Source organism: Cokeromyces recurvatus, assembly GCF_025118155.1.
Source record: "Cokeromyces recurvatus strain NRRL 2243 chromosome Unknown BX663scaffold_5, whole genome shotgun sequence".
NCBI lineage: Eukaryota > Fungi > Mucoromycota > Mucoromycetes > Mucorales > Mucoraceae > Cokeromyces > Cokeromyces recurvatus.
The window spans coordinates 372,650-395,387 of NW_026251391.1; the positions used below are offsets into that span (position 1 = coordinate 372,650).

A 22,738-nucleotide genomic window follows, 5' to 3' on the forward strand; every position below is an offset into this window, starting at 1 on the left:
GATTCATTTATTTGATGTAAAACACTTGAACTAATAATTACAGTCACACATGGAAATAAAGAACTATAAATTTTATTTAAATATATTCCTAAGCAATAATATTTTCAAAAGGAAGCAGTCTTACAAAAAAAAAAAAAAAAAAAAAAAAAAAAAAAAAAAAAAAAAGGATAAGAAAGAAAATAAATCAAATATGTATACATCATAAAAAAAGGAAGTTAAAGCACTAATTGAGATTAGAGCTTTCCTTCTCTCTCTTTAATGCTTTATGATAGGCAAGGTGGATTTAACATGAAGTAATGACGCTCTGTTTTAGACATAAATAGACAGTTATTTAAGCTTAAAAAATAATGCGAAAATGATGTCCCCTTTCTTTTAATATAAAATAAATAAATGACTTTCCATGATTTTGTTTATGCATGAAAAGTTGGCTACAGAATTAAAAGGAGATTATTTTAGTTCTACTATCATATACGTATTTTAATAGATATATTTAATACTCGTGTAATTATAACATCTTTGTTAAGCTATTTTTTTATTGTATATAAATCTATTCGAAGCTAATTTAAATTATCAATAATTAGCGTATCGTTATTTTATATGATAATCATTATTTCAAAATTCCCGGTTTATATGTGTAGATATATGTCTTTCATGTGCAGGATATTTTATTATAGTTAGCTCTGGTTAATTTTTCTGCGGGATACATATAGAAATGGAAGATCTTGATAAGGAGCAAGAAATATGAGTTTTTATTGCGTATGCCAAGATATGAAGAGCATACATTATGCAACTATGTATTCTAGATCTCTTTACTTTCCTTCCCTGTTTATATCTGTTAGAAAAAAATTGATCATTAATTTCTGTAAAAATAAGTTGTGATACATTTTAATATGTATGCTTTTTTTTTTTGTAATATAATGTTGTCTTCTTTCATGTATATAAAATGTATAATTACATTCGTTTTTTATAATGCATGCTATCATTATCAACATAATTAATAGTACATTGCATGGATGAGCTTATGCATGAAGCTTTATTTATGTTTAATATTGTATACTATATATCGTATTTTATTCTATTTTATGTTTCCTACTTTTCTCCTTTTAAGATTTCAACACATCACCCCCGAAGATCATCATATCTTCCCCTAAAAAAAATAAAAAAAAAATAAAAGGGAACTTTTGACTTTGAATGATATATACACATATATGTACTTGTATAAATACTTGTAAGGATTTATTTTTGTTCTTTATTTTTATTCTTTATTCTTTTTTTTTTAAAAAAAAAATAATAATAATAATTATATATAATATAAATCTAAAGTATATCTGTGTATAATAAAGAAAAAATGACTTATATCGATCAAGAAGAGTTTGAATTTCAACAAGAAGTTGAAAAAGTAAAGCAATGGTGGGCATCACCTCGGTTTAAATTAGTTAAACGTCCCTATACTGCCGAATCAATTGTTTCCAAACGTGGTACATTTCCTACACAATATCGATCTGATATACAAGGTAAGAAATTATGGAAAATCCTTCAGCATAACAAGGCAACTGGTTTGACCTCCCATACATTCGGTGCTTTGGACCCTGTTCAAGTAACGCAAATGGCACCTTATCTTGATACCGTCTATGTTTCTGGATGGCAGTGTTCTTCTACTGCTTCTACTTCTAATGAACCTGGACCTGATCTTGCAGATTACCCTATGGATACAGTTCCTAATAAGGTTGAGCATCTTTTCTTTGCACAACTATTCCATGATAGAAAGCAACGTGAAGCTCGACTTGCAATGACATCTGAAGAAAGAACAAAAATTCCAAAAATTGATTATTTAAGGCCCATTATTGCTGATGGTGATACTGGACATGGTGGTATAACTGCTGTAATGAAATTAACTAAAATGTTTGTTGAACGTGGTGCTGCTGGTATACATGGTAATAATTGTTTTTTTTTTCTGATAAGAAAAGGAAGAGACTAATATGATTATATAGTTGAGGATCAATCACCTTCAACTAAAAAGTGTGGGCATATGGCTGGTAAGGTTTTGGTACCTATTTCAGAGCATATTAATCGTTTAGTTGCTATACGTGCTCAATACGATATTATGGGCGTTGAAAATGTTATTGTTGCTCGTTCAGATGCTGAAGCTGCTACTTTAATTACTACTAACATTGATCCCCGTGATCATGAGTTCCTGGTAGGGTGCACTAATCCTAGTCTAAAACCTTTAGCAATAGTCTTGCAAGAGGCTGAAAGCAAAGGTATACAAGGGGCTAATCTTCAAGCTATTGAAGACGAATGGATTTCCAAGGCTGGTTTAAAGCGTTATGGCACTGCTATTGCCGAGGAGTTAACAATTTTGGGCAAGGGTCATCTAGCTGAACAGTATTTATTAGAAATTCGCTTCAAATCCAATGCTGAAGCTAGAGCTATAGCCAAGGAGAAATATGGTATTCATACTTTTTGGGATTGGGATCTTCCTCGTGCTCGTGAGGGCCTTTATCGTTATGAAGGTGGTACTGAAGCTGCTACTTCTCGTGCTATAGCTTTTTCGCCTTATGCTGATATGCTTTGGATGGAAACAAAGCAACCTATTCTTTCTCAAGCTGAACAATTTGCTAAGGGCGTATTGGCCGCATCTCCTAATTCTTTATTATGTTATAACTTATCCCCTTCATTTAATTGGTAAAGATATTATATACTAAGTTACAAATAATGGAAGATCGTTTATTCTTACAACTAATATTTAAATTAGGGATGCTGCGGGTTTAAATGATCAAGATATGAAAACATTTATTCAAAAACTTGGAAAACTGGGCTTCGTATGGCAATTTATCACATTAGGTGGTCTTCATGCTAATGCTCTTGCTACTGGTATAATCATATAATTTATATATATATATATATTGCAATGCAATAATGTATTTACTTTATATATATATTGGTATTTTATAGCTACATTTGCAAAGAGTTTCAAAGAAAGTGGCATGTATGGATATGTATCTAATGTACAACGCAAAGAAAGGGAACATAATGTAGATGTTTTGCAACATCAAAAATGGTCAGGCGCAAATTATGTTGATGAATTAATGAAAGTAGTAACAGGTGGTATGTCTGCAACAGCAGCAATGGGAAGGGGCGTCACTGAAGATCAGTTTAAAAACTAGCTAATTTAAATGATAACAAAGAAATACATAAATAATAATAAAGCTTCATATGTATGTTGTTTGTGAATTAAATACCTATAAATTATTATCACAGGAATAAAAAATGTTTATAAGATTTTGTGTCTAGTACGAGATTTATTATTATAATAGATATTGACTCTATTTACATACTAGTTTATTACTATTATTATCTTAAATACTTGCCCTCTACTGAAATTTCTAAAAAATATAAATGCTGATTAGCGGTATACCTTCTTAATATATGAATTTCTTCAATATTAATGACAAAATTCATCAGCTTGATCCAATGGAGATGAAAGGACAATATAAAGAATTTCTTAGGAAACCACTACAGTAGAATGGTACGAATGCTAACTAGGTGTAGATATGAAGAAGCCTATTGAAGAGCCTGAAACAAACTTAAAAGGATTCATGAATTTAAATGGTTATAATATACATATATAAATATATATATATATAATGAATCGGTTAGAATTGAACAAGAATAAGAAACAACCATTTATTAATATATACAAGCTAAATATCTTTACCTTGGATTACTATTCAAAGGTTTGTTTGTTACACTCTTTACTTGATAACACTAACTACTGCATGTTTCAAACAAGGTCAAAAATTCGAAGAAAACACTTTGAATAATATGTGGTGGAAAAAAAAAATCAATAGTGCTATATGCGAACTATTAATTATAAAAAGACAGGAGATAAGTATTTCATATGGTAGCTATTCAGTAAACAACTGCTACTAATATTCACAACACAAATAAAGGTATTCAGTTACAGAAAGAAAAAAGTAAATTAGTAACTATAACTCAATATGTTTTTGTGCTCTTTAAATCAAAACACTATAGCTGCAATTAATTCTTGATGGTTAACATAAATGTTTATATTTGGCTTGATTATATAATGTTTTATTTTAATAATAAAAGGGAAAAGATGATAAACAAGAGAAAAAGTAGTGGTCAAAATTAGTTTTATTAGTTGCATCTAAAAATATTATACTTCGGTTGTCTTGTCATACCATGACAAAATAAATAAAACAAAAACGACGATAAATTAGAATAATTAAGTCCTACTTTCAATACACCAAATTTCAAAAAACAAAAAATGATTGCGCGGTCGGGGAATCGAACCCCGGCCCTTCGCGTGGCAGGCGAAGATTATACCACTTAACCAACCGCGCGAGGTTAAGAACCGAGTAAGGTCGCGCGTAAAAAAGGACGTTCTTATATATCAAATTTTTGGTCACGTGACTTTACCCTGAAACCCATATTACTTAATATAACCGTTACATTCCTTATCCAAATTAGGAAAAATTACAAATACCGACAAATAATTCACATTCCTCACTTTAATTAAATTCCTAACCTAAATAATACACTCAACACTAATTACATTCCTAACGTTAAATTAAAAAAAAAAAAAATAATAATAATAACAATACATACTTGCTCCTATTCTCCCATTGGCACAATACGAGCTAATATACTAAATTTAACTATACTCTTACCCTAATTAATCTAAACCGTATTACATAAAAAAAAAAAAAAAAAAAACTCTAATTCAAATTAAAAATACACAAACAAAATATACTATCATGCCTCCAAAAAGATTAATCCCTCAGCTCCTCAAAGATCTCGAACCGATTGTACAAGCAACTGTACAATCATTCGAAAAAATCAAAAACCAAATAGAATGTACCAAATGTACTCAAAAAAACACCATGGTACATATTAATAACACCACTACCACACCTCCCAAACCAGTATTTGAATGCAGCTCATGCAAATACAAGCCGATATTCCAAAATTTCCAAAAGGAAATTCAATACATTATCAGTCAACCCCTTAATACTGAAACGCCCAACCAAATCAATATTCCACCTATTGATTTATCATTCAGTACTAATGGCAAACGATTTGTATTCGGTGTTGATGAGTTTGAATCATCAGAAAAAGATACAAATCAAAAAAATAATAAAACAACAACCACCAAAAAACAACTACAACCACAACCAAGACCATCAACAAGTAATAAACGCATCAGACGCAAATCAGATGATGCAACTGCAGATAACCAACAAACAGCAACAGCACTTGGTAATTTACAGCAACTAGTTGAGTCATTGCAAGCCCGCCTGTCTACATTAGAAAAAGAAAATGCAGACATTAAACAACAACTACAGCATTCACTTAATAAGAATGCATCACTTGAACAACGCCTCTTGTTGCAACAAAAGGATGCCAACTTGCATGCCTTAACAATGCAACAAACAACAACAACAACAACAACAACAACTGCAGAAGGACAAGCTGATGACATAGAAATGTCCTCAAACGACATTGACTTTCCAACCTTAAAGTCAACCATCCTACCACCCGCACCACCCGCACCAATTACAACCTCTGCAGCTTCGAAATGGGCTCAAGCATTTCCTAACATTAAACAAGCTCCTCACCGTCCTCCTACTCAAAATCAAACCAAAAACAATACAAAAAATAAAAAAAATAATAACAAAAAAATAAATAATAAAAACAATAAAACTAACAATACTACTAACCCTACCTCTACTTTTACTAATCCCCCTCCTAGAAAAAGAAAAGAGGATATCACAAAAAAATTCAACATCGCCATTAGAGCATTTACGGCTCCTAATGAACACCAACAGCAGGGCTTCTCATATGTCTACTACCCCGCTAAAAATCGTATCAGTCGCAAAATACAGCGCAAAAATCTTACTATCCTTGGCGTCAACAACAGTCGCATCTTAGACATTCATTACCCCAGTCGTAATGTTGTTGCACTCTTGGTACATAATGATTATCGTAATGATCTCATTAATACCCTGAAATTAGCCCAAGTTAATCCTCTCGAGGATTATTCACCTACTGCTCCCTCCTCATTATCAGATCCCATTTATAAAGATCTCAGCAATGACGAAAAGCAAAAGATTGCAACAGAAAAACAAAACCAACGTCTTGTTCGCGCCCTTCCTTTTATTCGAACAAACATATCTAAAGCAGTAGCTCGTTTCTTTGTTAATGAAAACCTCATTACAAATGATCAATATAACGATTTTATTACTTCCTTAAAACATACAGAAGCAAAGTCTTCTCCATCTAAAGGTAGTAATAAACTCCCCATCACCCCTAATAAATTCAAAATACAACAAACTCAACAACCACAATCATTAACCTCCGCCATGGAGGTCACTCTCTAAAAAAAAAAAAAAAAAAAAAAAGCAACCAAAAAAAAAAAAAAAAAAAACAAAAGAAACCAAAAAAAAAAAAATGAGAGTCCTTAATATAGCTTGCATCAACGCCAATGGCAAATTACAACAAGAAGCCATTGATTCCGCACTCTATCATTGTAAGACCATCGACCTCCTCTTCATCACAGAGACCTGGCTCCCTCCAGACAAATCTATACCAACCCACTGGAAACAATTCCATATATACGGTTCACCAGTCCCTCAATCGTACCGTTTTCAAATGGGCATCTCTTTATTCATCAATCCAACATTTAATTACACCAACATCTATGTCGATACCCAGTCCTCTCCCTACTATATGCTTTGTCATATTGATAATATTAAAATCTACTGTTTATATCTTCCGCCTCATCCCTCACTTCATAATACAACAGCGCTACAGCTTCTCTCCTCCATTCCCCTATCCTCTAATACAATCCTATGTGGCGATATTAATGCTCGTATGGGTAAACAAACGGGTGATAGTAGATGGAACACTCGAGGATCAAAATTTGCAAAGTACATACAAGAAAATAACCTATACAATTGGAATGCTATACACCAGTATGGTACACCTACACGACTAAACTATATAGAGCGCAATAACTCTATAGAAAAAAGCATAGTTGATTATTTTCTGACTCAGGCAGACTTACCTCAATCACAATTACAAATAAAAACGGACTTGTCAGTATTTGGATCTGACCATAAATTGATGATATTCTCATTCTTGTGGGATACTAATCACTTAGACACTGATGAACTACCACCAACCCCAGTTCGACAACGTTGGAAAATTCATCGTCTAAAAGATCCACATGTACAATCCGAATATATCAAAACATTGCAAAGCCAGTTCTATAAAAAAGAATTATATAAGAAAAGCTACGAACTGACCCAATATTTGGCAAATCACTTTCCTATTACTACTGCTAATAATACTGATACTATAGAAACTCTGACTGAGTCACTCTATGACTGTCTTTATTATACCTTAGATACAGTCCTTACACCACTAGCCTCAAGACCCAAGACATGGAAATGGTTTTGGAATAAACAACTTCAAGCCCTAGCCAACCATCGTCAAGCATGTTACACCCGTTGGAGAAAATCTACAAGTATTCAACGGGCGGCATGGTGGAGTAAATATAAAACGGCTGATCAAACACTCAAGTCTGAAGTGAAAAAAGCAAGAGCAACAGCCTTCCACAACTTTTGTGATGAGCTCGATAGTGATCCTATCGCAGCCATGCCCACCATCAAAAGAATTGTTCAAGCTAAAACTCGTTCAAAGCATATTTTTTCATCTGACCAAGGCCCTCAACAAGCAGTTACCGATATGGCAATCTACTTGGAAGGAGTATACGATGGAAAGCATATACCCCAGACCATTACCAGCCCACAACAGCCGCCTCAACATCAACCGTTATCCCCTCTAGTCGATCAGAATATCATCCTTAATAATACTCCAAATACTAACCCTCAACCATACAATTTTGATAATTGCCCGTTCAATATCCAATGCATTAAGGCAGCTATCAAACGCCTACCACGACTGAAGAGCCCTGGTGTTGATAATATCACATCCGAAATGCTTAAGCCCATCTCTCACATAATCAGTCCCATTCTTAATAATATCTTCCGTTCCTGCTGGCTTACAGGCTACACTCCTCATCAATGGCGTATTTCCCAAGTCGTATCATTGTTCAAAAAAGGGGATCCTATGGATCCATCCTGCTACAGACCTATTAGTTTGACATCTGCTTTTCGCAAGATTATGGAATATTGCATACAACCCTTACTATATGCACAAACATCATTTATAGATATTGCTCAAGGAGGTTTCAAACCCTTTCTAAGTGCATTAGACCAAGCAGTATGTCTAGATGAAATCATCAACCGCTATCACCAACAACAACATCAATACCCTGTTGTTGCATTCTTGGATATACAACAAGCTTATGATACAGTAAATCGAGATGTTATATGGGATGCTCTGATACAACATAATAGCGATCCACTCCTGTTAAATATCTTAAAAAACTTATTCAATAACGTTGATATTCAGGTAATTAACAGCACTCATCAATCTCACTTCTTCTCTCCTGTTACAGGTGTACTACAAGGATCCGTCCTGAGTCCCCATCTTTACAGTATATACATCAACTCATTACCGCAATTGTTAAGAACCCCACTTACTGCTTCCTCATCCAGCATCACAATCGAGAATTCCCAAATTAATTGCCTACTTTTTGCTGACGATGTGGCACTTATAGCATCATCGGATACACTTCAACAACTCCTTAACTTGGTAGAACAACACTCACTACAATTAGGATATCGTTGGTCACCATCCAAATGCGCCATCCTCGACCACCCAATAATATCTATCCCGTCATACACCCTCTACAACACCGTCATCCCAACTGTTTCCTCCTTCAAATACCTAGGGATGTATTTCAACTACAAAGGGATGGATACACAACTATTCATCACTAACACAAAAGAAAAGGTCAACATCACGATGCATCGTATCCATCAGATTGGTGCTCGCACATCTGGCTTTTCAGTCCCACTAAGTGTTAAAATATACAAACAGTTTATTAGACCACAAATCGAATACGGGCTGTGTATAACTAATTTCATTAACACCAACTTTGCAGCACTAGAACGAATACAGGATGATTGCCTTCGACTAATCGTGGGTGGATTTAAAAATTCATCTGTTAAAGCATTTCGCGTCATGGTAAATTTACCATCAATGAAGGACAGATGGTACATCCTTAACTCAAAATACAACATCCGCCTCACCACTCTTCCTATGAATTCCCTTATCTCACATATCATAAACACAAATAACCGATACAGCAAACTGAAGCTCATCCAAAACAAAAACATAATCTATGACACATTTATTTCAGATACCTCTAATACTACTCCTCATCATAGACTCAACAATATTATCCACACATACCGCTCGCAAACCCTCATTAGTTCTACAGAAATAATGATCAAAGCCTGTCGTACCGACCTCCTCTTAGATCCAATTTTTATAGTCCCTATGACTAGAAAAGAAAGAAGGCGACTCCTACGGTGGAGACTGAACTGGTTACCTGGTATGAAGACAATCTGTTATTGTGGAGGTGAAATGAGTCGTAATCATCTTCTTCTCTGCCCCGCAATCCCAGATGCCTATTGGGAATATATACAACGATCACATGTAAATGACATCCATCCGATAGATAATATCATCAAAAAACTCCCTATAAAAAAACCAAAAACAAATGAAGAAAAAAAGCAACTAATTAATTATTGGCAACCACTTTGGACAAACCTTCTCAACATTCTGTTCATGGTGGACCAAATTTGCCACAAAACACAAGATCTCTTTGTTGATGAACCCGAAATGGGTCAACTTTTCTATAACTGGTTGAAGGAATAACATAAAAAAAAATAAAAAAAAAAAAAATAAAAAAAAAAAGTCACATAATCACCCAAAATCTAATCACCAACCCATCACATCACCCCAAACATTAGCCAAAGCAAGGACATCGTGGACGATCGCTAATGTAACCCCCATTCTCTCGAAATTCGTAATGTTTATTGGACCTTATAGTTGAAATCATGGTACCAAACACTAGATCTCATAACTAATTTATACATTTAATCTCACTATTACTATTAATTTGCCCCACATTTTTATCAATTTCCCAGTTTCTGGGTTTTACATTTTTATAACATAACTTCCAAACTCGGATATTCGTATTATTATTTTGCCCGTTTAAAGGGATCGTTTATACAATATCTTTTAATATTATTGCCTAAAGCCTTAATAAAAATAATTATTCACCTTAACCAACCGCGCTTCACGTGACTAGAAAACCACTAATATAATTATAATGATTTATTTTTAAATTAAATCTCCGATATCCAATTAGATTACTTTAAATGTGTGACGTAATATATTTTTTGCAGTTATTGAAATTATTTTCATTTTTATTTAAAATTATTGATTAATAATTTCCGTAATGAATGTTAACTCATAATGTTATATGTATAGCTCTCACCTTTTTGCTTTCTTAGTAGTCAAGATATAACATTGTGAGAAGACCTAAAATGATCCATATTCCAAAATAAACATACTATAACTTGTTAACAATTTGTCATGAGAGTATACAGTGTATTATTATAAAAGCATTGATATTTTTTTTTAATAATAATCTAGCGACAGCTCAAGGAGGAAAAAAGAGTAAATATGGATCTTATTACATGCAGAATTTTTCGGAGACATAATGTTTTGTTATACCAGTATTTGCTTGCTCAAATCATATTTCTACTAATGTTACTTGGAAAAAAATAATAAAAAGTCTGTGACATTTTTCCATATTATCTTTTCCTGGTACAATTTCTGCATTTTTTATTTTTTTTTAATTGAATAAACTATACAGAGTTTTCACAGACTTATCTTTGTTTTATTCTCCTTCTTTATCTTTTTTTGTCAATTAAAAACATTTACTTACTTAATCCTTTAATGTATTACATAATAACATTATTAAAAAAAAAAGGAAACCTCAAGATATTACATTATTTGTATGATCGTTAATTCGTATGCAAATAATGATATAGTTTATTATTATATTTCTAGTAATAATGATATGATAATGTATAGTTGTGTGTAATGGATAGAAAATAAATAAAAGACAACAAACAGTAATAAAACTTAAAAAAAAAAAAAACGTATTTACAAGAGCTCATCCTTCTTCTTCCTCCTCTCTTCTCATTTTCTTTCTTTGGTTACAAATCTAGCATGTTTATAAGCTCTTTTGTATATTTAGCAATTTCATATGATTCTTGTGCTAAATTTCGTTTAGCAATAGAATTTGCGTTTTCTGGTGATTGTGTAAATGATGTATCTCGTATATGAATAATTTTTCCATTACATTTTTCCAAGTCACTTAAAATAGCATTGCCTTGGTCTTTGTATTCCAATCCTGGACCATTTAAGAATGTCTTTCTAGATGTTTGGATAATATTGGCTACGATATTAATAATCGAGGTAATAATTTCAAAGAGATTACTATCATTTGTTCTTAGTGCATTTAATAGATTTTGTACTGATGATACAATATGATCTGTTTCCATTTTAAGAAATTGCTATTGACAAAATAATCAATTAAGCGGATACATGTTGTATATAATATAATTCTTACCGATAACTTTTCAAGACTCATTACATTATTTTCATTTTGCAAAGCGTAAGTACTACTATTATTATTCTTTCCCATCCTACTATTTGGGGTGGTTTCATTTGTTATCACAGAAGGTGATTGAGTGTTATTTTCATTATCTGGTGCTGGTCTCATTCCTAAAAGTTTTACAAGTTCTACAATTGTATTCGTAAGGTTCCCAGCTGCAGCATCTACTAAGCTCACAGGACTTATACCCATTCCTCCAGCATAATTCTTTGTAGCCGCCAATAAATTCGTTAATTCAGTTGAAAACTTCTTTTTAATATCATATAGTATCTCCTGATTTGGTGATGTCAATCCAACATTTACTTCATAGTCTTCTACTTCTGTTGTAATTGCTTTACAAGCCAACACAATAGTTCTCATTGATAATAGTACATCAGAAGGTTTACTTGATCTACAAGTATATATATATAAGAATACATTAAGTTATTGCCTTAAAATAAGTAAATAAATATACATACCTTGACGTTTTCATTAAGTCATCAATAGCTGCTTGATATTCAATAACAAACTGATGGCCTATTGCACCTTTTGAAATTGGCCTTAAGAAAAATTCTTTCGATAAATCTTGTTGATCCAAATTAATTGATTGAACTTTAAAACTTCGAAGTTCCGTACTAGCACTTTCATATTTTCTTTTCCATGATTTAGTCTATCATATATTCATCAATACATATCACTCAATTATTTTAAAATCACTACCTCTTGAGTTAGATGTCGAATTTCATTATTTGCTTCTTCATTTTGAAGTCTTAATGCTTCATTTTTACTTGATAAATTTTTAAGCTCATCAATTAGTTGTTTAATTTCAGCTTTCACTTCTCGAACAGCCTAAAATATTAGATATGAATATCTTGATTTTCCCATGTGATTTTTCTATAAAAATAATATACCAATTGTTGTTCATTGTATTCTTTTGCTAATTGTGTATATCTATTATCTAAATTTGTATATTCATCCTGCATTTGCTTTATCTTTAATTGTTGTTCTTTATCAGAAGACTTTTGTATTCAAAAAAAAAAAAAGTTAAGACATTTAATTCATTACTTTTATATAGAATATACTACTTACTGATTGTCTTGTGCCTGAATTGTTTAATTGAGTTGCATTCTATCATTAGCTATGTTGTTAATATAATATCTTTCCTTCCTCTCTTTCATGACAACTTACTTCTAAAGACAATTCTAACATTTTAATACGTTTCGTCATAGATAGCATTTTTGTTTCATATTCATATTTCAAATGCTCAATATCTGTAGACACATTTTGCTTTTTTTTTTTTTTTTTTTTTTTTTTTTTTTTTTTTCAAATAAATAATTAGTACAAAATAAATATAAATATATACATATATGTATACATATAAATATAATTTTTTATATTTACATCTGTGTTATGATGGTTCAAACTATCTGTTTGTAGTGGTTTTACCATATTACCCAAGTCAGCCATTAAACTATCTATTGATTGTGTATTGCCATTTTCTGTCATAGGTAATTGACCATTATTTTCGTCATCAAGGTAATCGACAGATTCAACATTCATCATTCCTTTTACAGGTATTATATTTGTTGTATGTGCTTTTGTATCATTATGTTTTGGTTTAGGTAAAGGTGGTAACTTTGTTGATACATTAGTTTTGGACAACATTTTTTTTTTCTTTTTTTTAATATTACCTCCTCTTCTGACATCAAAATATGAGAGTATCTGCGTTTAATTTCATGATATACATCACTCGCGAGATCCTGAAATCGTGTAGTTGGTAAGGTAGCTAACTTTTGTCTAGCTTGGTTTCTTCTTGGATGAAAATCATCTCTTACAGGTAAAAAGGACTCTATCAAATACATGTAAGTAAATTAAAGTAGGTAACAATAAAGCAACGTACTATGATTGTCCAAATTTCTTCTTATTAACTCATCATAAACATCCGTAGCTAATTCATGAAACTGCAGATTATTTAACCTTGACAACTTTTGTCTCGCTGCTGTTCTTTGAGAAGAGACGCCCTCAGATGCCTCTTTAATAATCGTGTAAATGATTTGTTAGACCTTTCCCCCTTCTCCTTTATTTTTTGATATATATATTATAAATACCTTTTGATAAGATATTTGTTAAATATTTTTCTAGTTCTACAAAATATATTTTTGCAGAAGATTCTTGTATTGATGAATTTATAGTTTGTCTACTTGAAGAAGTTGAAACTGAAGTAGCTGATTGTGTTTTTGACATTTTATTTCTAATATCCCATTCTTCTTGAGAAGAAACGGAATGAGGTGGAGATCTACTCTGTAACGCCATTCCTTTTTAAATTTAATAATAATTTATATTAAAGAAGGAGAAAAAAGAAGAAAGAAAGAAAGGAAGAAAGAAAAAGAAAAAAAAAAAACTTGTGTTCTTTTGATGTGAGCATGCTTTTTTAGTAGTAAACAAAACAAAGTAAATAAATAAAACTCCGTTAATATTAATTTTTTAGTGTAAATTTTCTGAAATTCTATCTAAGATTTGTCTCGCTTCTTCATGATACTAAAAAAAAAAAAAAAAAAAAATCAAATTGTTTGTTTGTTTCCTCATTAAAGCCTACTTACAGGATATCTCGAATTTAATGCAGTATTAGCATATTTTTTTGCTTCAGAAAAATTGCTCTCATTTACAGCAAATTTTGCTAAACAAATACTGATTTCTGCCAACTCGTCTGTTATATTCTAAAATAAAATAAAATAAATGAAATAAATAAAATAAAATATAATAACCGACTTACACTTAATTTGTTTGATTGTTCCCATATTTTATGATAATAAGGAATAGCTACATGTATTTTCCCCATTTCTTGAAATATTCTACCCAATTGTATAGTGGCTGTGCTATCTACTTCATCTTCACAAATGATAGCCTTTCTATTACAATATTCAACATCATTTCCTCGTCCTAGAGCTCCATAACAAGTCGCTAATACTTTCCACATTCTAGCATCAGTGGGTCGAAAATCGGTTGCTTTCTGATAATAATAAACAGCTTCATTAGGTAATTTTCTCACTTCAAAGGCCTGTCCTAATCCATACCAAGCTCTATAATCACGATTATCTATACCTATTTATTTATTTAAATATATGCAAGTTAACTACAATCTAAACAACACCACTTACTAATGGCACGTCTATAGCATTCAATTGCAACACTTGTATCTTTAAGTTCAATATAATCATGTCCGAGTAATATCCATGCCAGAAGATAGCTTCTATTTAATTTCAATGCTCTCTTAAAATATTCTATTGATTCTGGTATCTCTCCTTTCAAATTATAGTAATTTGCTAAATACAAATAAGATAAAGAAAGACTATCTTTCTCTCTTTCTTCCTCATACCTTTTACACAACATGCTTCTGGAGTATATTTATCAATTCTATCACATTCTAATGCAAGTATACATAATTTATCTTTAGCCATTCTTAAATGAAGTAAATTTGAATAAATGTCCATATCTTCTAATCGTGAAGGATGTAACCTTCGAAGTTCTTCAAAAAAGTATAAAGATTCATTATATTCTAAATAATAGATGCAAATGTATACATGTTCAGTATATTCAATGTATACACGAGGTTATCTTTTACCCATATTATCGTAAAATAAGATTGCACATTGAGATAGAATATAAGCACTATTTGGAAAATATCGGTGTAAAGGTGACATAAAGGTTCTAAAGAGTTCAATAGGTTGATATAGATCAATACATAGTTTAGTGAAAAAGAGGTTCTTCATGATACTTCCTCTAAAATTTCGATTTAATAAATTTTGTATGTCTATAAACATTTTTCTATTTTCTATTAAAGATGCCAACTCCATCCAAGCAGACCAATTAAATTCATAAGCCTGAATTGATTTTAATAACACTGTTGCTGCTTTCAAACTAGATTTACGTCTCTTTAACACTATTCCATAACTAAGAAAGAGATGAACATGTAATCTACTCTTTTTTTTTTTTTTTTAACAAAATAAATAAATCTATTTACAGATATAACGTAAAAGCGTCTAAATTATCTTTCTCATAGTCTTCAGATAGTTCCTCATATATAGAATTTAATTCTGGATTTTCAGCTGTGTTATCTTCTTTTGAATTTAATATATCTTGAGTTAATTCTTCTTTATGCTTTTCACCAGACTATATATGACACGCGTTAATTTGGATTCTATATAAATATATATCTATACACACACATGCATTTTCTCATACCAAATATCTTGCATAAAGCCTTAGGAAATACAGTTTAGATGACTTTGAATCACCTAATACATCCCTAACACGATCAAATTGTCTCATTTGAAATAATGTTTTTGCAAATTGATATTTATTATATTCATATTCTGAAAGCGGTGGTAATGAAGATTCATAATCTGTGTGATAAGTAGATACTACTTTTAAATGAACATCATTATTTGTAAATGGTATTTTTGTATCAAGTAGTTCATCTTTAATTCCGTCTAGTATTTCACAAGCCCTATATTTATAGTTGTCATAAACATTTTCATTTTTTTTTCCTTTTTTCTTCGTACTGAATCTGTTTACCATTTAGCAGAATTAAACAAACAGCGTTCTGAACAAATAATAACAGCCTGTTGTAATTGTACTTTAAAGGATCTAATTGCTTCACTTGTGATAACCATAATGTATGTAAAAATGATAAATAAATTTTGTATTTCTTTCTCTCTCTCACTCTCTCTCACTATTTTCTTTTCTTTCCTTTTCCTTTTCTTTTTCTTTTTTCCTTTTTTTTATTTCCTTTTTTTTTTTTTTTTTTTTTTTTTTTTGAGAATCAGTCACTACAACCCATCTATGGTGAATCCAGTCACATATGATTGTTTGATATGACATATATAATTTTGGTTTATTCTCTTTTTAATAAGATTCATAATCTAAGCTTTCTAATACAACATGTCATAATGCTTATTATCTAGTGCTGTCTTTCGTATTATAATAACGTAATTAATAATTGATCAAAGAAACTTTTCTTGATCGCAATACCACACTTCAATAGTGGCGGCGAAAATAATAAATTTATTTGAAACCTTCAACATCGATCCATAATAATAATAATTTGATGATTAATAATTCTTTAAAGTTCTTCATAAATACTTTGGATTTAATTAATAAAAGAAACAAAAAAAAAAAACAGTTCAGGCCTAAAACACAAAGGAAGAAAAAAAAATATTCTTTTTTTTTTAATATGATTTTGATTTTTTTTTTTTGTAAAAAAAAAAAGGAACTGTAGTCATGGTAATGGTTTCGGTTCAAATTCCGCCAAGATGGCTATCATCATACGATGCATTGTTGAAACCTACTACTTGTTGTGGCTTTAATTTATAGAAAAAAAAGAAGTTATATAAATATATATAATTTGATAAAGACAAAAAAAAAAGTTTTTTTTTTCTTTAATTTTTCTTTTTTTTAATTCAACTGTATAATATCTTAAAATGCTTGACAAATCAAAGATTAATTATCAATATCTTGAAGATACCCTCCTTAATACTTCTGGCAAAGTACCTCTTGCTGAACGCTTCCGTACTCTTTTCACTTTAAAGAACATTGCTGATGATAAAGCAGTTGATATCATGGCTAAGAGTAAGTAATGATTAACAAATCATGTATGCATATATATATATATATATGTGTGTGTGTATGGGAAAAAAAAAAGAGAAAGGGTTATTATTATAATAATATCCCCTCTCTTCCTCTTTTATAAAAATAGTCTATATGTATTAAAATTTTTATATATATGTATATAGCCTTTAATGACAAGTCAGCTCTTTTAAAACATGAAGTCGCTTACTGTATTGGACAAACTGGTAATCCTCATGCCAACAAGATTCTTGAAGAAGTTCTTGCTGATCCTAATCAACACGTTATGGTACGTCATGAAGCAGCTGAAGCCATGGGAGCTCTTGGGTTCCCCGAGTTCCTTCCTATCCTTGAGAAATATTCCAAGGAGTGTGATCAAGCTATTGTAGATACCTGTGTTCTTGCTATTGATAGAATTAACTATGTCAATGATCCTGCTAATAAAAAGGAGAATGAATACAAGAGTGCTTACTCCTCTGTTGATCCTGCTCCTCCTACCTTGGAGACAAAGGATGTTCAAGTCTTGGGTCAAGAATTGATTGATCCTAATCTCTCTCTCTTCAAGAGATATAGAGCCATGTTTGCCCTTCGTGAAATCGGTACCACAGAGGCTGTACTTGCCCTCTGTGAGGGTCTCAAGGACAAGACCTCTGCTCTCTTCCGTCATGAAGTCGCCTATGTTCTTGGTCAAATGCAAAACCCTGCCTCTGTCCCCGCTCTTACTGAATCCCTTAAGAATAAGGAAGAAGTCCACATGGTACGCCATGAAGCCGCTGAAGCTCTTGGCTCTGTTGCTAGTCCTGAAGTCTTTGAAGTCTTGAATGAATTCAAGAATGATCCTGAACAAGTCGTTGCTGAATCTTGTATTGTTGCCCTTGATATGTTTGAATATGAAAACAGTGGTGCTTTCCAATATGCTGATAGTCTTGAAAAGCAAAACATGCACTCTCTTAAGCTCGCTACTGGTTATTAAAAAAATAGATTGTATAGAATTTTTTTTTTTTTATTATTAGATGTCTTATCTTTCTTGATGAATACTTTAATGTATACATAATTTTCTTTTCTTTTTTTTTCTTTCAAGCATTGTTATAATTTACTTATTATTACTACCTTTTAATACTATTATTCAATAAAGTTTACTCATTAGAAATTAAATAAACTTAAGCTTATTTGTTTGTTTGACATTCGTTGTAGTGTGACATAGCTTATTCTTGTGTAACGTCTTGCATAAGAGTGATCCTACATGAATTTGACCCTTTTTTATATTTATTTGAATTAATTTATTTATTTACAGAATATGTATATAGAAATAGGTGGTGAATTATATTATAGGGAAATAAAACAATGATATATGAGTAAGAAAAAAAAAAAAAAGTCAATGTATCATTTTCATTTTTTTCTTTTCTTTTTTTTGTTAAGTTGCTTATTATATGATAGTAGGCTGTTGTGTTTGTTCCATATGATATGTGTCTTCTTCACCCTTTTTCTCTCTTTCTTTTCTTTTTCTTTTTTTTTTCTTTTATTTTTAATAAATCTTTTGTAATTGATCATGAAGTTGGTATTTTTTTGATGAAATAGCAATTGAAGCTCTTTTGTTTCCTTTTGACTTTGGCTTATCATAAATATGACACTAAGATGATAATGACATGAGCCATCTTTTCTCTTTCTCTTTTGAATATATATATATATATATATATATTCTTACCTTATGTGCATGTCGATACCAAAGAACACTATTTTTACGCTTAGAGTTGCAGATAGGGACAAATTGTTTACATTGATGACATAAGCCTTCAACCACATCATGCTCTCCTGCACGTTGTTCTAAGGGATTCTCAAATGGTTTCCCAGAAACAGAAGAGATACCATGATAGAATTGTTTATGATACCAAAACGCACTGTTCTTTAATTGCAACCATTTACCAGGTTTACATGTATCACAATATCCTTCTTTCATTTGACCCGTGTATCGAACCCATTTTGGAGTATATTGATCATCTTCAAAGCGTAACTTTTGACGACGAGGGATCGCATTTGGATCCTTTTTAGCTGCTTTAAGATCAGCTTCTGTAATGATAGGATAATCTTCAGCAGTAGCAGTAGTAGTAGTAATAGAATCATCTATCGGTGATAATGAACTAGAACTAGAATTGCTTTCTAAAACAGGGTTCATTTCTTTTTCTTTTTCTCTTCCTTCATTTTCATTTTCATCATCATCATCATCATCATCATTATCTTCTTTTACACGCTTTCGCTTAGGATAATTTAACAAGACTTGTTCTTTTTTATAAATGAAGAAGTTGGATTCTTTTGTCTTTTAAGTTTACAACTAGGTTGATTTAGTAATTGAATACGATGATTCGAGTTTACTTTACGATTCCATGTAGAGATATCTAAGGGAGTTGCAACACTTGAACGTCGACTCAAGATACCAGACATAGGTAATGGACATAGATTAGGATAAGTCATCATCTTTGTTAATCCTTCGTGATTCCATGATGTCTGTTGTTGAGTTGACAGAGTATGATCAGGGAAACTATCCAATTGTTGAGAATAGAATCGTTTTCGACCGGTGGCCAAGGGATAATCATGGATAGTTGATAAAAATGAATTTGTTGATAAATAATTATTATCTTCTTGATTAGGATCATCTTTTTGAATGGGGGATATTTGTGATGTATCAGACCAAGGCATTTGATTGAAAGTGATTGAGATTGGAGCAGGAGCAGGAGCAGGAGGAGGAGGAGGGGTACTGTTGGGTGTTGTTGTAGCCGAACTTATTTTTTTTTGCATATTGGATAATTGATTACATGATGTCTCTGTTAAAAAGATATTAGGCATAGATGCTCTATGTAACATAGTATGGTGTGTTGATGGTATATGCGCTTCGTTTTCTATTACAGCAGTTAGGGCTGATTTAGGATGATTCGTTGTAGCATAGGATTGAGCAGGGAACTTGAATTGTCGTTGTTCAGATGTTAATAATAATTCTTGTTCCAGGGATAAATAGGGTGAAGTTTTAGTATAATCATTTTCAAATAATGAAGAAGAGAATTGACGGAGATCAAAATCATTGAAACCACCACTAATAGCAACTGAATGTCGTCTGGTAAAATTTGCATTATTATTATTATTTTTCGGCAAGTCCAAAGTACCAGCAGCAGCAGCAGCAGTAATAGTAGTTGTCGTAGTATTGGTAATAGCAGGATCTTCTTCTTTAGTAAAGTTAAACATAGGATCTAATAGTGGGGTATTTTGAGATGCTTGTTGATTATTTGATGATGCTATATCAAAATTTACAAGATCTATTACAAATGTGTGTATATAAAGATGTTATTATAAGAATATCATGGGAATTCATCTTTTTTTTTTTTTTTTTTTTTTTTTTTTTCTTTTCCTTTTTTCTTTTACCTTGATTAAAATTAAATTCAGTATTTGCAGACGAGAATATAGAAGTTGGTGTAGGAAAGGCATTTGAATTACAATTTGATAAAGGATGATATTCATCAAATGATTGATTATTAGGAGCAGCAGCAGCAGCAGTAGTAGTAGTAGCCATAGTAGTAGAAGTAGTAGAAGTAGTATTTGTATTAGCATCTGTAGTAGCTATAGTAGGAGAAACTAATGCAGCATTAAAATTTAATGTATTAAATATATCCATTGCTAAAGCATCAGTAGTATTTATTTGTCCAGAATCATTAAAGCCAATTATAGCAGAAGGATTATTATTGTTATTATTATTGTTATTTGATGACAATAGAGCATAAATATCTTGTTCTGTTTGTTGTTGTTGTTGTTGTTGTTGTTGTTGCACTGTCAAATTATCATACATATTTTATTGTATCAAGTATTTAATAAAATAAGAAAAAGAAAGTTTAAAGGAAAAAAAAAAAAAAAAGAAAATATGTATAAAAATAAATCTGTTTAAAAAAGAAAATGTAAAAAAGAAAAAGAACAAAAAAAAAAAAAAAAAAAAAAACAAAAAGTAAGTCCTTTTTTTAATTATTACTGGTTTTTTTTTCCATAAAAAATCGAAGTTTTATTTGCTCCCAATCAAATTCTCTTTCGTAGTATCCATACTCAAAAAAGCTGTAAATAATGAATCAAACTTACTTGTAGTAGTTGATGTTGATATTGATATTGATATTGATGTTGTTGTCGTTTTTTTTTTTTTTTTTTTTTTTTTTTTTTTTTTTTTTTTTGATTGAATACTGCCTAAGTGTAAAATATCATAGCGAAAAATAAATTGTTTAAACTGCAGAAAACAGGCTACTAGTTTTCGTCTTGCAAATATTTCATTGAATATAAAAGTTTTACTTCTTGAAGTGATTAGAAATCAACACTATTTTGGTTTAATAAGAATTATTGTTTTCTCGTTCTACTTTTGTAATTACTCAACTTATCAGGAAAATAATCATGTTCAGAGCTTTCTTCACTTATAAATATATCTTGTGGTAACGGGCGAATAAGTAAATAAGTAAGTAAAGAAAAAAAAAACTTACTTCCTTCTTTAGCAATAGTGAATCGATCGATACTACTACCTTTTTTTTTTTTCTTTTAGACTTCCTTATTTGCCCCCTTTTCTGTTTTTAACACTTTGTCAAATTGTAAAATTTTAGCCAACTTATAAATTTGCCTTTCAAATAGAGCATAATTAAAATATTTCGTTTCTAACAACTATTGATATCGTTCTTCTTTCATATCTTGCATTATTAAAAAAGTACTTTCTTGTTTCAAATAGTAAAGACTGAGTTGTATAATAATAGGATTGCGCCATTGTTTCTAGGAGTTGATTACTCATGACATTGAGTAATTCATAAAATAAAGTTTTAGATCCTAAAACCCTGTTATGCCTAAGCAGTAGGACTTTATTATTATTATGACATGGATATACTCTACATAAAAAAGTGAAACAGCTGCATGTATACATTTATAAAATTTCTTACAGACACTACTAGTTGTTAAACATATCAATTAACAAATTGGTAGATCATCATCGGCCTCATTTTTCATGGTATCATTTTTTTGTTTTGAAACATACCTTATTCCAGACCCTTTTCCTATCCTCAAGAAAGTAATAAAAGGGGACAGCTCAACTATGCTTTATTCCTTTTTTTTTCTTTTTTTTTTTAAAAAAAAAACCATTCAAAGATGTTGCTTTAATAGATATAAAAAATAGCTCACAGAGTGTTGAGTTGGCTATTTGTCAAACAACAAAGACATTATTCTTGTTTATTTATTTAAACATCTTCTTGTCAAGTACAAAGTTGTTTAAATATAAACTCTACGAATAAAATGAGTTCATAAAACATGTACTGTCTCTGAATATGAATTAGCAGGAGAATGTTGAAGTCATGATTAGAACGTTTAAAGTATTTCTTCTACTGCAGTAAATTATCAGAGGACATAATATATCTTCTAAATAGAATTATGCCCTTTTTGTAT

The 22,738-nt window shown here is 31.0% G+C and overlaps 8 protein-coding genes and 1 non-coding gene across 9 annotated transcripts; 5 read left to right on the top strand and 4 right to left on the bottom strand.

Moving 5' to 3' along the window:
• Positions 1–1,348: 1,348 nt before the first annotated feature.
• Positions 1,349–3,167, top strand: BX663DRAFT_429802 (isocitrate lyase; the record flags this gene model as incomplete). Its single annotated transcript, XM_051522757.1, has 4 exons — positions 1,349–1,934; positions 1,992–2,685; positions 2,756–2,874; positions 2,956–3,167. The coding sequence occupies 4 exons, from the start codon at positions 1,349–1,351 to the stop codon at positions 3,165–3,167; spliced, it is 1,611 nt and encodes a 536-aa protein (XP_051385478.1).
• Positions 3,168–3,242: 75 nt separating this feature from the next.
• On the top strand, positions 3,243–4,120 carry BX663DRAFT_499933 (uncharacterized protein). The gene is made up of 2 exons (XM_051526251.1): positions 3,243–3,290; positions 3,350–4,120. The coding sequence occupies exon 2, from the start codon at positions 3,648–3,650 to the stop codon at positions 3,822–3,824; it is 177 nt and encodes a 58-aa protein (XP_051385479.1). The 5' UTR covers positions 3,243–3,290; positions 3,350–3,647; the 3' UTR covers positions 3,825–4,120.
• Positions 4,121–4,296: 176 nt separating this feature from the next.
• BX663DRAFT_t41 lies at positions 4,297–4,367 on the bottom strand. Its single transcript has one exon. It is a non-coding gene; the product is annotated as a tRNA-Gly (tRNA).
• Positions 4,368–5,398: 1,031 nt separating this feature from the next.
• On the top strand, positions 5,399–6,415 carry BX663DRAFT_499935 (uncharacterized protein). Its single transcript, XM_051526252.1, has one exon. The coding sequence runs from the start codon at positions 5,448–5,450 to the stop codon at positions 6,402–6,404; it is 957 nt and encodes a 318-aa protein (XP_051385480.1). The 5' UTR covers positions 5,399–5,447; the 3' UTR covers positions 6,405–6,415.
• Positions 6,416–6,474: 59 nt separating this feature from the next.
• BX663DRAFT_429375 (Endonuclease/exonuclease/phosphatase) lies at positions 6,475–7,842 on the top strand (the record flags this gene model as incomplete). Its single annotated transcript, XM_051522728.1, has 1 exon — positions 6,475–7,842. A coding segment is annotated over one exon (1,368 nt), but the record flags the coding sequence as incomplete, so codon positions are not given.
• Positions 7,843–11,032: 3,190 nt separating this feature from the next.
• BX663DRAFT_499944 (uncharacterized protein) lies at positions 11,033–14,102 on the bottom strand. Its single transcript, XM_051526253.1, has 11 exons — positions 13,777–14,102; positions 13,569–13,700; positions 13,360–13,517; positions 13,115–13,303; positions 12,857–12,955; positions 12,758–12,796; positions 12,580–12,687; positions 12,389–12,517; positions 12,148–12,338; positions 11,645–12,080; positions 11,033–11,588 (listed from the first exon to the last, which is right to left on the bottom strand). The coding sequence occupies exons 1-11, from the start codon at positions 13,979–13,981 to the stop codon at positions 11,229–11,231; spliced, it is 2,046 nt and encodes a 681-aa protein (XP_051385482.1). The 5' UTR covers positions 13,982–14,102; the 3' UTR covers positions 11,033–11,228.
• BX663DRAFT_499954 (anaphase promoting complex subunit 8) lies at positions 14,020–16,421 on the bottom strand. Its single transcript, XM_051526254.1, has 9 exons — positions 16,244–16,421; positions 15,911–16,175; positions 15,690–15,838; positions 15,291–15,619; positions 15,045–15,224; positions 14,827–14,991; positions 14,442–14,770; positions 14,269–14,385; positions 14,020–14,206 (listed from the first exon to the last, which is right to left on the bottom strand). Exons 1-9 carry the CDS (start codon positions 16,339–16,341, stop codon positions 14,153–14,155), a joined length of 1,686 nt encoding a protein of 561 aa, XP_051385483.1. The 5' UTR covers positions 16,342–16,421; the 3' UTR covers positions 14,020–14,152.
• A 727-nt stretch (positions 16,422–17,148) lies between these two features.
• Positions 17,149–18,266, top strand: BX663DRAFT_549493 (armadillo-type protein; the record flags this gene model as incomplete). Its single annotated transcript, XM_051531152.1, has 2 exons — positions 17,149–17,296; positions 17,461–18,266. The coding sequence occupies 2 exons, from the start codon at positions 17,149–17,151 to the stop codon at positions 18,264–18,266; spliced, it is 954 nt and encodes a 317-aa protein (XP_051385484.1).
• A 465-nt stretch (positions 18,267–18,731) lies between these two features.
• On the bottom strand, positions 18,732–20,963 carry BX663DRAFT_499958 (uncharacterized protein). Its single transcript, XM_051526255.1, has 4 exons — positions 20,705–20,963; positions 19,624–20,598; positions 18,999–19,573; positions 18,732–18,923 (listed from the first exon to the last, which is right to left on the bottom strand). Exons 1-4 carry the CDS (start codon positions 20,952–20,954, stop codon positions 18,819–18,821), a joined length of 1,905 nt encoding a protein of 634 aa, XP_051385485.1. The 5' UTR covers positions 20,955–20,963; the 3' UTR covers positions 18,732–18,818.
• Positions 20,964–22,738: the final 1,775 nt, after the last annotated feature.